The sequence below is a fragment of the Watersipora subatra genome, chromosome 9 (genome assembly GCF_963576615.1).
Source record: "Watersipora subatra chromosome 9, tzWatSuba1.1, whole genome shotgun sequence".
NCBI classification, from domain to species: Eukaryota; Metazoa; Bryozoa; class Gymnolaemata; order Cheilostomatida; family Watersiporidae; genus Watersipora; species Watersipora subatra.
In genome coordinates this window covers 37,710,007-37,728,212 of record NC_088716.1, presented here as the reverse complement: position 1 = coordinate 37,728,212, position 18,206 = coordinate 37,710,007, and the positions used below count along the sequence as shown (strand labels likewise).

General features: G+C 37.5%; 1 protein-coding gene across 1 annotated transcript in view; it reads right to left on the bottom strand.

Annotated features, from left to right (window-relative positions):
- The window catches only part of LOC137403673 (serine/threonine-protein kinase mTOR-like), an 89,187-nt gene continuing 70,981 nt past the window's right edge, over positions 1-18,206 (bottom strand). Inside the window, exons 38-50 of the mRNA XM_068089672.1 lie at positions 17,586-17,703; positions 13,845-14,047; positions 13,380-13,575; positions 12,449-12,571; positions 11,226-11,408; positions 10,204-10,338; positions 9,576-9,747; positions 7,848-7,983; positions 6,257-6,404; positions 5,612-5,817; positions 3,435-3,551; positions 3,173-3,345; positions 1-882 (exon numbers count right to left, since the gene is read on the bottom strand). Of these exons, the coding sequence (XP_067945773.1) occupies positions 551-882; positions 3,173-3,345; positions 3,435-3,551; positions 5,612-5,817; positions 6,257-6,404; positions 7,848-7,983; positions 9,576-9,747; positions 10,204-10,338; positions 11,226-11,408; positions 12,449-12,571; positions 13,380-13,575; positions 13,845-14,047; positions 17,586-17,703 (2,242 nt within the window). The 3' untranslated portion in view covers positions 1-550. The remainder of the gene's footprint in view (positions 883-3,172; positions 3,346-3,434; positions 3,552-5,611; positions 5,818-6,256; positions 6,405-7,847; positions 7,984-9,575; positions 9,748-10,203; positions 10,339-11,225; positions 11,409-12,448; positions 12,572-13,379; positions 13,576-13,844; positions 14,048-17,585; positions 17,704-18,206) is intronic.

The following is an 18,206-nucleotide window of genomic DNA, read 5'->3' as shown; positions in this document are numbered from 1 at the left end:
GCTAATAATAAAGATCAGAATACTTATTCAATGCATCCTTCATGTATAACTTTAATGTAAGTACTTAGTGAGCACGGATGATACATTTGGTTTGAGCCGCAGTTACACGTCAAATGTAGAGAACCTGTAGAGAATGATTTCAAGAACCTTCTAGAAATTTCTCTCATTCTTTTAGAAAAGGCAGAGACAAGTTTCATTCCAACCAGGTAGCACCATCATGTAGGTAGATATTGCAAGCATACGTACCATTTGATGAAAATATTTCCTTAAGTCATGCGAAGGTCAACGGCAAAATCAAAAATCAAGTAAATTAAAAAAACAAGAGAGAAGGACTGTTCCCTCTCTCTGCGTTAAGTCGTTAACTAAGGTTTTTGGTGAATTTTCAAAATTTTCTCAACAAACATTGGCATCGATATCTGATATGCATCAGATTTGTTAAAACTGAAATGAATTACAAGCACTTTCTCATTATCTATAGATAATATAAGTGATAATTTGACTGAGTACCACAAATCACACAAATAGAGCACCAAAGGTCACATATTAGTAATTACCAAAATGGACACCAGCCAATATAGCATTGACAGAGATTAGCATGAGAAGTTGCCTGCTCTATAAGCAACTCGACTTGTCTCTCAACATTCACCTCTCGATCGGTCATTGGAAAGTCTCTACCAGTCAATTTGTCCTTGACCCGCTTGACTATATTCAGAGCCTTCTGATTGACCACCTCACCGGGGGGCTCATTTACAGATGACGCGATAGTGCTGGCATGACTCACACTGCTGGCACCTCTCGCTCTCGGCTCTAGCTCGAGTTCCTCTTGAGCTGATGAGTCAGTGCCAGAGGTTGATGACTCCTGCACCTGACTTTGTTTAACTGCTGCAACCAATACACAATAACAGTCTAATATTGTGACTAGCATTCAAGTTAATGCGCTATCTATGTAATAATAATGTACAATCTATGTTATTAGATTGTATGTTTATGTAACGTAATGTATATGTATTACTAGGTGAATGCCCGGCATTACCCGGGTAATAAAAAAGTCTTTGCACAGAAAGTTTATTTTATTTAACATATACAACATTTACCATTTTAACTTTTAAACGTCAAAACTTCATATTATGAAAAAAGCGTTTTGTACAGTTCAAATAAATTAAGAGGAAACGTAAAACAACTTAAATGTGTTTAAATGTGAAATAATTAGCAAGTAATGGCTAGATAGACAATGATTACAGTAAAAAATGATTTGATACTGAAACGATTAATACGATCTGAGAAAACCAAATAAAAATCCTGAATATATTGAATTAATAATAACAATAAGTACATGAAGTGTGTGTATAAAAAAGGTTACTGTCGCAGCAGAAGCTATCCATCACAAATTTGAATACAACGATACTGATACCTCTCGATACTAGTACAAATGTATAGCAGTGAAGCGCATGAGGGTATTTTGTCTGACCGAATGAAGAGAGAATGTATAAGCAATTTCTGCTTGAAATAACACAACGTAAAACTGTCCAAGTGAAAAGTTTTTAGCTTTTACAGTGTTGCGATTGCCCTGAGGCAGAACCGGAAATTGAAGAAGAGTAATGGCACATTTGAAATTGAAATGGCACATTTGAAAATTACTAATTAAAAAAAATTAATGATGGAATTTGAAACGACGGTTCAAAAGTTTAAAAGAAAAACAGACGCAAAAGGTAATATTAGTTAATAATAAAAAGTACATATTTAGCTTTTACCCTGCAGCCGCGATAACGATAGACAAGATGGTTGAAAAGTATACATGTAAGAATGGCTTTGCCTAGGGGTTAGATGCGGCCATTTGTAGACTTCCGATTTGAATGTTGCGAGTTCAATTCCAGTGCCTTGCAGATTTTTCATTGCTAGATTTTAATCGCTGTAACTTGACACAGGGACGCCAGATAAACAAACCAACAAAAGACAAACAAACTTCGAGATTTATATATATATATAGATAGTGGGTTATCTATGTAATAAAATGTACTGTACTATATATGTATTATAATGTAATTATAATATGCTATCAATGTAATAGAATTAAGTGTATGCATGAAGCTCTGAAATTTGAGAAAAAGACAAGCAAACATTTTAAAGCTATCTTGCAGGCCTTATTTATACTGTCCATCTATATGTATATTTAACCCTTTCGAAGGCAAGTTTTTTTGAGCCATTTGAGACCCCCTGGGCAGATTAAGTTTTCACAAATTGATTTAAAAAAAATAATTGATACACTTTTATTTATGATATTGTATATGTGTATTATGTTTTTATTATACAGGTAATTACAAATAAACATTTATAAGTCAAATTCTTATATAAGTGTTTCTCTAGCTATAGTAATTTTGAAAGCATTTGCCTTGCAGAGGCCTACACCACAGTCTTGACATCATGTGCGTATTATTGTTGTTCCTCTATAGCTTTGCCTTTGCCTATAGCCTTGGAAGACGCCATGACAGTAAAAGAAAGTTGTTGCACTCTAGGAAAATATTCAGAAAGCAGTAACAGAAGCATAAACAAGCTACAAAAATCTCTATTTTATTCAAATACGTTATTATTTCGGATTTTTTATCCGTTTAGTATTGCAAAAGCGATCGTTTTGTTTTCTCAAAACAGCTAATTCTTTGGTTGCTAACAGAAACCAATATATTTTAGTTTACTACTAGAAGAAAATTACGTAAAAAAAATGCAAGCTAACCAGAAATCAATTTATAAAAAACGTTCGCGTGGCGACATAATAGTCGCTCTGCCCGTTGGCATCAGTATCACGAAACGACAATAATGCCGCTATGCCTGCAAAAGGGTTAACTATTGCATTATGCTGGTGCTTAGCTTATCTAATTCACAAATGTAGTTTTGGAACCAAGAACTTTAATACATGTAAGGTAAAAATTCCTGGCATTAGTCAAACCTTAACAGACAGCCCATTTGCTTACAGCCCATTTGAAATCTATGTAGCTCGATGAGAAATCAGCTCTAGAACTCTCTTCCTGAGTATCGACATTATTTGAAGACATCATTGTGAGGTATATAATAACATTGCTAGTTATTAAAATGGAAGCGAACACAATGATCATTTCAAAACCATCACACTACCAACATTAGGAATCCAAATCAACTATTATTGATGTCTTAGTCTGACCTTTGCCCTCAAGAAGCCACCAGTTCAAGAGAGGGTCATAGACAAAAGCCTCCAGTACTGCCATAACGCTGTCTTTGTTATCTCGCAGCACCTTCATCACCTTCTCACATGTCATCCTGTAGTTTCCATCTATGCCTGTTACCTCCATGGCATTTATCAACATGCGAGTCAGCCTGCAAACAGAGAACCCGGCATCTTCTGGTGAAACAATAAAATTCGAAACTGGAATATTTCTAGTCTTCAACCTTCCAGGATGGCCTACCGGAACGGAATCTTCTCTGGGAACTTCTCTCGACTCATGGCCACCTCAAAGCAGTCACCAAAATCCACTTGTATGATCTTGCCACTCTCTCTGTCCAGCATCAGGTTGGATGGGTGCCTGCAGATGAATATGAGGACAGGGCTTAGCGATTGGTGAGAAGAGAATTTTCAATCTCAAGTTTCTCCTTACGAAGAGTGGACAAACTGCTGCCAGGATATACCCTAATTAAGATTTAATTTATATTAGCTAGCTATCTTCTAACAAGGACATAAGGGGATAAGGGTCTGACAGAGTGCTAGAAATACAGGTTCAAGACAAGGCTACAGGCAGGAAAACACAATTTTGACTTCCGATCATACGTTGATGAGATCTACCGTATATACTCAATTATAAGACGCACTTTTTTGACTTGAAAATCAGCCTACATTTCACCTGCGTCTTATAATCGCAACATACCACGAGGGGCCATGTGTTTCTATGAAGCAGCACCGATTATCAGGCCACTGCTATACCGTATACCATGTACACGAGAGGGGACGGACACTCGGTAGACGGAAGACAATCGCGGCGATTTTAACTGTTTTTAACTCCACTTATTGCTCGCAAAAATGTCTTCAGTCAACAAACGTAAGATGATGCGCCGATGAGCAAAAAGCGCCGATGATCGAAAAATCCTTCAATGAATGTTCTATCAGTAACAACCTCGACGGAACAAAAGACGACATCCTCTAGACTGATCAAGTGAACGACACAAATGAAGACACTGATGACGAAAATGAAATCTATGACGATGTACTCACCGAGGAACAAGCCAAGAAACGCCTTGAAAATTCATCTGATGAAGAAGAATTCCACGGCATTTGAAAATAAACATTTGTCACTTTATTATGTATACAATTACTTGTAAAAATTGCAATGAATTTCATATTTCTATGTCTGAGTGAGGTGATAAATAAATGGAATTATTTCACGTTTTCGTAGCTTTTTATTATTGAGTCAAACGGACGCCTTTATAAGGAAGATTAAGAATAATTGCTCACTTCCAAAATAGTCACGTGACTGACAAGAAAATAAAAACCAGATTCGTTTTCAAAAGATTTATTCATGACAAACAAAAACAACACAAAAAACAGCGCATGTGAAAAGATTTATTGATTCCAATTACGGTACAAAATTGATTGCCGGCAGACTTCAGTTGAATTTACTCTAGTGTTAAAACTTACCTGTCAGTCAACTGAGCCCTCAAAGTGAGAAAACAATCGATTGATCGTGCGAAAATTTCACTTGTGAAAAAATCAATTGAAGTGCGTCCTATACTTGAATTACCCTTTATTCTCAATAATTGGCTGAAATTTATGCTGCGTCTTATACTAGGGTGCGTCCTATAATTGAGTATATACGGTACTCTATTTTATCAACACGAGGTCAGTAGGCAACAAATACTCATTATCAACACGGTTGTTTTGATAAAACAGATGCGAATATGATTTTGTGGACAAAATCTTTCAATTTTTACAAATGCTGTTACATTTTTGCACTCCTCTAGTACTGTACGAGACCAAATGGTAAAAGAGAATCTGCAAGCTTTCACTAGTTAATTTAACCTTACACTACCATGATGCTATAGTATTTAAATTGACTGGAAAACCCTCTATTACTCGATAGTTCAATAGTGCGACTATTACAGTTGCTACAGGGACTCGCACACTAGAGGTTGAGCTAGACTCACACTTGCTTCTAAACACGTCAATCGAGGGAGAAGGAGGTAATTTTTCTGATGTTCTGAAAGCATCCATCCAGCCTGTACCAGCACAATCACACACTAATCGTAGGCCACCCCATTCTCATGTGAGGCAAGAAAAGTTGTGCCATTCTGCTTTAGTTCATGCAAGACTTTTCAAACCGGTAATAGTAAAAATAGCGACATTGTGTACTTGCGATGAAAAACAAGCTGAAGCGCATCGAACAGGAATATCTAACACATATAATAAAACTAGCTCTATGTTATTAACATAGCTCACTTGCACCCTCATAGTGGCCGCAGTAAGTGAGAGTTTCCTAGTTCTTGGTGTGGCGAGTTATCTGAAAGTTCACAGATTAAGTCTCCCTTCTAGCAGTGGTATCTACTGCATGGCTACAGGAAGTGAAAAGAGCAACAGACTGTCCTCAAGTCTTACCTGTCACCCAAACCTAGCACGTATCCAACCATCGACATAGTCGCTAGAGAGCGGGTGTAGTTGGTACGTCGATCAAACCAAACCTCAGACGTTGGACTCTTAAACCAGATGATCTTAGCCAAGTCATCACCGGTTGTGTTGTCAAGCGCATGCTCAAAGACCTCCACCTTCTGCATGAGCGGCAAGTGGTCATAGTCTGGGGCCATCTACAAGACAACTTATCAAATTATTATACAGTCTGAATAAACAATCAGTAATAGAAAAATTGAAAACAAATTTGTTAAGTGACAAAAGGTGAAGGGATTGTTTAAATTGGGTGACCAGGTTGTTTAAAAATAGAATAAAATTAATTAAATTAACAATTAAAAAACTAGAATAAAATTAACAATTTGTATAATTTTGCAAAGAATAACAGTGGCAGTTATACAAATGAGCATTGATGATGCTCCCTGCATCATGTGACTAATATCAACTGACTCTCCGGACAAATGCAGCAGCGTGGTCTACTTTGTACATGCTGACAGATTCAAGCCTAAAGTTCACACACTTCCTCAGTAGCCAACAGAGAGACTTTCCAGCCAGACACGACACAGAATACTAAACAAGCTCGGCTCATAGCTACTTAGTTTTGAGATGATGACCGACCCTCATCATAATCCTGTGCTCAATATTGAGAAGGATCTTCTTGCGCTCCCTGTAGTCACGAATGAGGGCATGAAGTGTGTCACTATGGGGCACCCAACCCAGCAGGCCAGAGTTGGTGGAGAGAGGAATAGCTGAGTACCTCTGGATTCTAGAAGAATGGAAACAAGGGAGTCATAAACCATGCCCGTTAAGAGCAGGCTTTACAGATGAGTAAAAAATACTTACTTGAAGCTTACTGGAATTTACAGCAAGAGATTTACAAATGAACAAGACCATGGTTCAAATCTTCTCTAGGCCATCGGATATCAGTGCTGAGCTGTTTTTAAAACAACGCAATGCCTGTCGCTGGCAGATGATGAGCTTCACATTTATGTTACATTATTAAAAATACAAATGTTCATAAGACTACAGATAGTGTACAGAGTCTATAGTGACACTAAAAACAGTTTACAGAGACTATAGTGTCACTAGAAATAGTGTACAGACACTATGGTGTCACTAGAAACAGTGTACAGAGACTATAGTGTCACTAGAAACAGTGTACAGAGACTATAGTGTCACAAGAAACAGTGTACAGAGACTATAGTGTCACTAGAAACAGTGTACAGAGACTATAGTGTCACTAGAAACAGTGTACAGAGACTATAGTGTCACTAAAAACAGTGTACAGAGTCTATAGTGACACTAGAAATAGTGTACAGACACTATAGTGTCACTAAAAACAGTGTACATAGATTATAGTGAAACTATAGACAGTGTATAGAGATTATAGTGAAACTATAGACAGTGTACAGAGATTAAAGTGAAACTATAGACAGTGTACAGAGATTATAGTGAAACTATAGACAGTGTACAGAGATTATAGTGAAACTATAGACAGTGTACAGAGATTATAGTGAAACTATAGACAGTGTACAGAGATTATAGTGAAACTATAGACAGTGTACAGAGATTATAGTGAAACTATAGACAGTGTACAGAGATTATAGTGAAACTATAGACAGTGTACAGAGATTATAGTGAAACTATAGACAGTGTACAGAGATTATAGTGAAACTATAGACAGTGTACAGAGATTATAGTGAAACTATAGACAGTGTACAGAGATTATAGTTAAACTATAAACAGTGTACAGAGATTATAGTGAAACTATAAACAGTGTACAGAGATTATAGTGAAACTATAGACAGTGTACAGCTCATCAAGAAAGCTGAAAATGCTTCTAAGGATATGACCAAAGTAACATCCCACTAGTGAATTACTATTTTCTCATACAAACCTTACGAAAAATGCAACATGTCACACTAGTTTAGACCCGTTTAAAGGCAGAGTAAAAAGTGAAGGAATAGGTGACCACGCAGAGCAAAATCATATTACTGTAAGCAGTGTATTACTCATCAAATTTTGACACACTTATGAGCAAAAACCACTGAGGCATTGCTTGACAAACTCTATCTACAGAACGTTGACTGGTACAACTGGGTTTACCACAAACTTTTATGCGCAACTTATGCTGAAAAAATCCCTAACAAAACCAATTTAAAAAAACTAAAATCATTCAATACAAAACAGTAACCAGAGTGAAACATACGTCAGATTACGCCTGCAGGTGTCAGCGTTAGCAAGAAGAAGGGAGTTGACTAGCCCAAACAATTGCATGACCCTCTCATCTTGTCTAAGGTCTTCATGACCCTTCAGCACAAACTGATATTCCTTTCCATTGCTCCCTGAGAAGGAATGAGGTAGATATGCATAGATGATGACGCAAGCTGAGACATAACACAACGGTCATGAGAGGACAGATATTGAAATCATTTATATTTTATTGCTCACAACTAACTCTATTTAAACATTTAATAATACACATGAAAGCTGAATAGAAATTAATGAATAAACACTACGTGGCTTTCCTTCCCGCAGACAAATAAATCAAATCAAATCTACACTATATACATTGTATATAAATCTCAGTGGTTGTTGTTTGTCTGTTGGTCCGTTGTTCATGTGTTTATTATAGCAATAAAGTTTTATGAACGAAAAAGCCGCTTCAAACTAGATTTGAATTCGGAACCTCCAGATCTGAGGACAGGCGAGCTAACCTATTAAGCAAGATGACCTACTTGCGATACAATGGATTACCGTAATTGTAAACATATTTATTAACTCGATCAAAATATGCATAACGGCACATGAGCTGGCTTCACGGCTTTTATCATAGTAAGTTTAGCAATATAAAGCCTGATTCCCATATCTGTTGCAATGGAACCGGCGACAGCACCGCAGGCTATTGCGGTGAAATGTGAACCTACACGCCGGGTACCGCCGGTAGTTGCCAGCGGTCAATGCAAGAGTTTAGTGCTGTTCAAATTTTGCAAAAGGCCGCAGGCAAAACCTTCCCGAAATGCACTGTATGGGTGAAGGTTACCATTATTATAGAAACGGCATGGCTAGCGAACATTTTATTTGATGACGTGATTATGTTTAGTGATGCAGCTTCATTTGTAAACAGATGCCGCCGAGCCCAGCGTCGCAAGCATTTTGCTACGCAAGTTACCCCCGGAATCTCGCAATCGATACGGGAACCAGGCTTAAAGGTTGACTTGCAACAAAATTCACATTATAGTTATTTGGTATCAAAAGATTCACCATGTCTTACTCTGTTGTGTTGTAGGTGCCAAATACGTGGAAATGTGATTACAAGCTCTTAAAAGCTCAAAAACGAATACACATATATTTATAGCATCTTGAGAAAGTCTGAGCATGTATTTTTCTTCTAGTATATTGGCAGTTCCGTGAGCCATTAAAGATTAGTAGGTGTAGAAAATATGTCTACAATTATTCCATAGTATTCCACAGTGGCGGTGAGGCGTAGTGGTTAGCGCACCTGTCTGGAAAGCCAGCGTTTCTGTGTTCAATTCAAGGGTGAGGTGATTTGTTTCATTCTTAACGCTTGCAAGCGTGCATATTTCATCGCTATTACTGGACACACGACAGACCAACAAACCAACACTTATATATAGTTACTAATAAATAGCTATTGTCTTTATTGTCATCATGTATTTCCAAATTTATATGAAATAACACCTTTCAGATACAATCAAAGGTCGATATAAAATACACATGGACAGGAATAGGAATGCCAGCTCGTGAATTAGCAATTTCAAAAGAGAGAGGCTGCAGCAACAACCAACCACAACAATACCCTTTTAACTTTTATAAAATAATATGACAAGGAAAAGCAACTACTAAATCAAGACGAGTTTGATTTCCAGACGAGATAAAACAATCCAGAGCAAAGATAACAAGTGTATCAACCTACCATAGATGCTGAGTTTCCTGGGCCGCTGCTTGCTGGTGATGACCTGCAGAGAACTGTGTACCCGCTGTATACCAATTACTTCTTTCGTGTCATAAGTACCGGGTACAGCCAACTCTAGATCCTTCGCCTCCAGTAGTTTGGGACTGACATACTGAAGCTCTAGAGAGGTTAGCTGCAATGAGACATACTACACTGTCATTGTTTCCTTGTATTGTAACTGAGTCCTTTCGTAAGGGCCAAAGCTGCGATATCATGGTGTATTCAGCATCGTAGTACTATCATAAGGGTCTATGCAAAGCCTGCGACTTCCTGCATTCCTGCAGCAATTTGACTGTCCTACAGCTTTTTGCAAAAGTTACTCAAGTTTGAGCAAGTGCACTCCACAGCAACATAGTAACCCTGTAATCACTGACACGGTATATCGCAGTCACTATCCAATCAGTGATAGATGTCATCAGGAATAAGAATTGTGAACAGAAGCCAAGTTGATAAGTCTAAAGAATGGGGACTTCTTCTGTAAACAAGGGTAACAGGATTGATGGCTAAACAACATGAGACACAATAACCTCAAGTCACAAGCCAACTCTCTATGTGTACACATCAATACACATTAATAAATGAAACATACAATAGGCAGTTGCTTCGAAATCCTTCTAAAGACATGGTAGTAGGAATCCCAGGCTTTGGTGAGCTCCTTAACATTGTGGGTCCTCTGATATTTCCTGCACCAGTCTAGGGCCTCATTCAAGTCTTGTCCATATGCCTGTCATAAGCCAACCCATGTTAACAATATATTCATTTCCTGTCAGACAATCTTATCATCTATATCGATAAAGTCCACACTTTTAGGCCGATTTCATCCAAACCTCACACGCATATGCTTTGTGTCTTCATCAGGTTGCTGAAAATATTTTGTCTCAAAACTCAATCTGGTTTGTGAGAATCAGCCTGTTTAACATCTACCCGCAGGCTGTCTGACATCCACCCGCAGCCTGTTTAACACCCACCCGCAGGCTATCTGATTAAAAATGAAGGAAACTCGGTGTCACCAGGCTTGATATTAGTCAATGATAAACTATGGCTAATAGAAGCTATCTGTCAACGGGTGAGTCTATTTTCACCAGTTACGGGGTTATGAATGTCATAAACTGCATCTCTTTTTCTCAGGCTAGTCATTGAGGTACACCAGTGTTTTATCTATTAGAGACAAGAGATCACAAGGACGATCCTTCCTTATCGAACGACCACCATTTACTTAGCTACAATACAGCAAGACATTACACCCCGCTCTTAAATACCTCAACTCTTATCATTGGTCGTAGTTTAGTGAGCGCATATTTAGTCGAGTTATTTATACCAGAATAGTTAAGAGGTGAACGAACCTAGCTAACTGACTGAGATTAGTTATTTAAGCTTGTAGGTAGGCAACTAGTGCTTCACTACAAATTACTATTAGCCAAACCTTTACATGTCTGTCTGATTAACTTACTTGAAATTAAATGTCGCAATTGTACAACAACAATAGCGAACTTATATATAACCAAAACTGCCTTTGAACAACTGGTATTTTGAATTTCTTTGTATTTCACAATATTAAAAGTTTGAGTTAATAAATAGGGTGAGGTAAATCCGAGTAGGCATACGACTCACGTGATGAAAAGAGACCTCTTTGAGGGTCTGAGGTCCTTTTTCAAGCATCTGGTGTAGCGGTTCCAATGTCTCAAACATCCCTTTCACATTTCGATCACCGAAATAGAGTCTAGAGGCCTCCTCAAGGCCCTCATGCCATTGCTCATGCCACAGAATAGCCACCCGTATTAGCTCTTCACTTACCTATACAAAGGAATACACAGGCTCACACCTGTCAATAGAAAGTATCCTAAGATATGGAGTCAGCTATATCTGTACAGATACAGTCATCCGCATACAGTCATCCGTTCGCGTATAAAGTTACACTTATCTATAGAGTGATACCTGCGTATCAAGTCACACACCTGAGTATAAAACCACACAAGTCTGTATACAGAGTCAGTTGCATATAGCGTTAGAAGTCAGTATTTAGAGTCACATGCCAGAGTCTAACACCTGCGTATATAATCACAGCCCCTATGTACTGTATAAACATATGGCTATTGTTCAAAACATCAGATAAGTCGTGTCACTATCTGAGCCGAACGTAGAAAAGTTTAGACAATCGTGTAAACATTGTTTTATATAAAACCTCACTTCCAGTGGCGCTTGCGTTCAGAAAATTTACTTCCACTTGCATTGAGCCGAAATTCTTTTTACATTTTTTGAAGCTTAGAACCAGTGCTAAAAAGAAAAATATTGACTCGAGGACTTTCATATCAGTCTAAACTAGCAAAAAATCTAAATTCTATTAATAATTAAAATATTAATTATTATTCAAAAAACAGATTTTACCAATTATTTGATATAAAATTTCGGAGTTATCTCTTTAAACATCTCTTTAAACAAGGAAAGAAAAACTCCCAATATATAGGAGTCACCAACAAAGTAAAGAATGGAGAAGTGGAATTGTTGTGGTTAAGTAACCCTAGCTACCTTTTAAAGTGGATTTTTGGAGGGAAAAAATTAGTGTCTCAGTAATATGTTATCAATTGGAGGCGTGGCATTTCCGGCGCCACAGCTAACTAGCTATGACTTCATTGTCTAAACTCTTATAATTGTAAACTCAAGTCACTACGATAACTGCTATACGATCAGACAGCCTGTGCCATAACTGATCCATCCTGTGACACAAGCTCTCTCTCCTACCACCCACCAGCCTCTCTCCTACCACCCACCAGTCTCTCTCCTACCACCCAACAGCCTCTCTCCTACCACCCACCAGCCTCTCTCCTACCACTCACCAGCATGGCCTGTTTAACTAGCTTGGGGCTGTGCTCCTTCATGTTATCCAAAATCTTGAGAGCCGCGTCTCTGCGTTGCACCACGCTCGACTTGGCAGCAACCGTCAGCGGGTAGACCAACGCCTGCATAACACAACACGGCACATTTGGTAGCAAGACTAAGTGTAACTGATTATGTTAATAGAATTGTAAGTTCTCCACCTCTTGAGCTATGCATTTCACTGTCCCTACCTTGAGCATATGCTTGCTGCAGCATTCCATGCATAAAGGTAATAAACTTTATATATTACGAGCGATATGCTATGCCTCATATGCAAACCATTTAGCAACAGGAAAGCTGGTCAAACAAACCATGGCTACAGAAAACCAATATCATATTAAAATTACTACATACCATATTACAATATTACAAGAATATATATGTAACCCTAGGACTGGAGGCAGGGGGAAGTAAGCATTAGTCTAACCTACTAGGCTATCAAGACGACTACATTAATAGTACTGACAGAGTTATAAACGGTAAATAATATATTGAAAAACTATAAACATCTAAAAAGAGACTAAACACAATGGTCTTCCCTAGTCATGGACTATGTAGCAATTGTATGTACAGTGATATTACCAACTTAAGACAACCCACAAACTACATGAAAACTCTGAGATGAACTTAACAATCTCAAGTAACAAAAGCCATACATAGTCTTTTGAATCAAAGGAGTTGAGAGCATTAAAACTATTAACTGTACGAGTCCACCCCACTTGAAGCTTGTACTTTATCCACAGTTAGCTGACAAAAAGCAGAAGTAAAGTGTGTTTAGCTCTCACTAAATCTTTGATCTTTCTCTAGACCTAACATAACAACAGATTCTCATACACAGCCATAGTTTATCTTTTTAACTACCATTTATAAAAGTTTACAAATGTGACAAACCTGAGGGTGGTGCTTGCTGATGTCACAAAGCAGCGCGTGAATGAGTTTGCCCACCCGCTGTCGGTTGGTGTCAATCCTAGCAATTAGCTGAGGAATAACCTGCAGCCAGTTTTCTATATTGATCAGCTTTAGTCCTTTGGTGAGGGACTCATAAACCCGTCCCTCCTCTCCATGCTCAAACCACAGAGTCAATAGGCTACAAAAATAAATATTTGTGAAAGCATTTTTCTCAGCATAAAACAAAGTAAACACTATGACTCATGCTATAATATACAAATATGGAACAAGCAAAACGAATTTTACTAAAAAAAATTCGTGCTACAATTTATTTTTAGCTTGTGCTTGTCAGACGCTAAAAAGAGACAAAATTTTTACAGCATCATGATTTTATGCGAACCTGTAATCATTTGGTGTTATGCGATGTCTCTGGCAGCAACTTGTCTACTAAAAACATTACTGACTTACCGAAGTGTATCCTGAAGGGAGTTCCCGTCAGAAAGAGAGATCGACTGAAAAAACCCTTCAATAGCATCAACACAGAACCGCACAATGTCCACATCTCTCGAGGAGGCGACAGGGGCTGCTACAGCACCATCGACAGACTCCTGGCTCGCTGATTTGTAAAGAAGCACGGCCTCATAGCTTGTGTAGGCAAACGCGTGCCATGCCTACAATGTGTGTCATTATGACCCTCACCATCATCACTAGAGATAGTTGAGCAACAGCAGGCAAGGATAGACATAGTATCATGAGATGTTACAAACACTCTGGAGATAGCAGTAGAGTTCAACTGGCCAATGTCTCAAACAGCTACAGATATTTTAGGGATGTTATCTCTGTAAAGATGAGGAATGGCTGCTGACTCTGATGGCAGCAGTCAGCGTATGCATTTTAGACTATCAACTAAATACATGTATATCACAGACCAAAGTATGGTCAGCTTCCCTACTTTGTAATATATTCTAGAAATAATCTTCAATACCATACTTTTAGGACTATTAACCGCACCCTTATATAAGCCACATCTGCATTATTTAAAACAAAAACGATAATAAAACAATACATAGACCGCACCTTTGTATAGGCCGCAGAACTCAAGACGGTGATTTTTAACACGGCAACAACTTTGCTAATTAAAACAGAACAGTGCCGTTAATCACTGCTCCGTATTAACCGACGCTTTTTAACCCAGTGCCTAACGGAACAGTACCGTTAGGCATTGTTTCGTTTTTTCTTTCACCGCTAGAGGCGCACTAACCGGACATTCCGGTTGATGCGCCCTAGCGGTAAAAGAAAAAACCCCAGAATAGCCTCACCCTTATATATGCCGCACGGCTCAAAACATAAAAAAAGTAGCGGCTAATAGTCCGAAAAGTACGGTATCTACATGTACAATAGATATAGAAGTAAATATTCTCTATCATGTGACTAAATACCGTGTTTGATAAAGACTCCTTATCTAAGAAATGTTCATGAACAACTGGATCTCACCAACATACATGTAGATGGCACTAACATAAAAAATTGTGTTACATTCTAATCATTGAAGGACAGACGGCCTCCGATCTTACTCTTTAAAGGTTTTTTTACAAAAGAACAACACTTGATGAGTCATGTTCAATTTCTTCCGTTTATTCAAAATTTTTCAGTAATATTTTTATCTGAATCACACCATTAGACAGAGTAAATTAGTTAATAATATCCTTGAGTAGTTCAGTGATAGAATGTCTATTTTCAATAGATGATTTAGGGTCAAAAAATAAAATGGCTCAACTTTGCGCCTCAAAAGCATACTACAGTGCACCCTCGAGATACGATTACCCTGATATACGATTTTTTCACCTTACGAAGTCAAACATTGTGATATCTTCACCTCGCTATACGAATTTTATTTCACCATATGAATTTGAGGAAAGTTTCGCCCGAGTTAAAATTTGGCCGTTGGTGTGCTCATAACACACGTCGAAATAAAAAAGACACCAAAATATAGTTTGCCGAAAACATTCTTAGAACGTTTAGAAGAGACACGATGATCGACTTCTCTCATGTCCGTGTGGAAAATTTCATGTAAAATACACAAGCGAGAGCAAATATTCATTTGTAGCGTTATTATAGCTTTTACTATAAACTTTTAAGTCAGCATACGTATATAAATACAAGTATCTACATTTAATTCGTTATCTATGGAATCTGAGACCGACACAAACGTTACAAAACGAAGGAAAAATGATTTCTATGTCAACAAAGTTGGATGTCGTAAATAAGAAGAAGGGACACGTATTATTAACATTGTCAAGGAATATGATCGCAACCAATCAGCATTTGCAATTATTATTAAAACAAGAACTCAATTAAAGCAAGCACAAGAAAGAGCTTCCGACTGAAGATTTGAATGAGCTAGATCATGCACGCGATCAGCATTCAAAAGGAGCAACCATTTAGTAAAGGCGAGGATGTAGAAGATACAGAAAACCCCACATTCGCAGAAATATTTCAAGTGTTTAATTTACTGATGTGGACTGGTACATTAAAACAGAGCATGTATAATATATATTATTTATCTCTTGTGTGGCATATTTTTCATATTTTATTCATTTTATTTGTTTCCTTTTGATTTTATGTTTTATTTTCCTGTTTAACCATGTCTTTGCATATGGGCTTGTTATCTTCTACGTGAATACAATTCATCGTATGTATGTATGTAACTCATATAACTAGCTACTCAAGATAGTTGACACATCCACATTACTTTCTGAAACTTGCTGAAGCCCTGTCCCCCCTAGGGTATAAATACGTACTAACTTTGTATGTATGGTTACATTGATTCTTGTGCACATTTCATACAAGACAAACTTCTGTACCACATTCTCTGGATCCTTTTACAAGCGCTAGCTAGCAATTTTCTGCATTGCACCATCAATTTTTTCGTAGAAAAAGTGGACAGGAATGGACAACTTCTTTTAGCCTGCTAAAAAATTCCAATTCATTACATTTTAAATTTATTTTCAAGTGTACAGCACCATAATTAGCATTGGTACATTTTTGCCTCCTCTCTGCTTTACTCGCTACATGTACCAGCTAAAGCCACGTTACTCCAAAGGTATGTACGTCCTGTATAGAAAATAAAATTTTATTTTTCTTTTCGGTAGCCATTAAATGGTCAAGTGTGCGAGAGGCCGCTTTCTATAACTGCATCGCTCGGCCTTATTGATTTAGGTTGAAAAAGGTTTCAACCAGATAGGCTAAAGTTTATAGTGAAAGTGAAGATAGGAACTGCTGAAGAATAAAATTTCGTGATAAAAAGTTGATACATACTAAAACTTAGTTTTAAGTGTAGGTTTAGCAAGCTAAACTTACTTGAAGTGAATTCAAAGTTTATGTTATGCGTACCTTTTGAAGGCAAGAACGCCTTACCGTACATACTGCATTTGGTACACACATTATAATTTTGCGTTTTATTGCAGATCATAACCATTAAAATACACTAAATACAATACAGTTACTGTAGGTAACTATAATTACTAAAGTTAACATACTATTTTTTTGCTAATTGTCAATATGTACACATTTTTATAAAAGAAAATTGACGATTTTTACTAGGGGGTGTTTGCATTGTATAATTACAATGGTCTCTATACCCTTACATACGATTTTTTCACCATACGATGCCAACCCTGGAACGAATTAACATTGTATCTCGAGGGTGCGCTGTATATGCATGATATCAGACCAACAGTACGAAGGCTATTATATGCATGATATCAGACCAACAGTACTAAGGCTATTATATGCAAGATATCAGACCAACAGTACTAAGGCTATAATATATGCATGATATCAGACCAACAGTACGAAGGCTATTATGGACAGAAGCTAAGAGAGGCAATCAATAAAAAAATACTGTACAAAGCTCTAGCATTAGATTGAAATCATGTGAAGCCCACAATTCCTATACATATGGAATAACATAAAAATAATGTTTCTACTGGTTTTCTGGGTTTGAATGTGTTAAAGATGTCTCAGCCTGACACAGAGAGCAGCTAATATACTGAAGACCTTTTGTAGCTCTGCAAAGTGAACACTTATACGATGACAGGGTGAAAAGGTGAGCATAGCAATGCTGCACATCTCCACTGAATTACCAATTTTGTTGTTGACGATAGTTAATCCTGTTATAACAAATCATAATATATCTAGCCTGGATACCTTGTACCATTTGGGGTCTCGTTTACAAGCCTCCTTGTAGTGTGAAAGAATATCAGGTATCTTTTCAGCGGTGTATCCATGAGTCTGAACAGTCCAGGACCCCAGCATTAAATAACATCTACAATAACATCAGGAAATGACATTTTTTCTGACAAATTTGACTCACTAATTATTTGAAATTGTACAGCTGAAACATCCCAAGTTTTTCCCCATCAGACTATGAGCAGTGCATGTGTATTTGTCCGCCCACTAAATTCATACCAGCTACTCTCTTACGCATGGTACAATGGAGGACACACACCTGACACATTTCAAAGACATGAATACAATCATATAACACTAGCCAAGCCATGAACTAAATATAATTTTATGAATCGATTTTAACTACAGCATGCCGAGAAATAACGGAAAATCCTGAAGCCATGTAAGCTTATATAGTATAATTAAATATATTCAATTGTCATTTGGTTTTATAAAATCTATGCTTATTTTTAGATAACAAACGGCATTTCAAAAAGAAGACAGCTTGAAGTTTTTCATGGGAAACTCTTTTCGGATGACATTTGATTTTGTGACATCTGAGTGAATGTCACAAGTCACTGTTTTGTCACAAGTTATGTC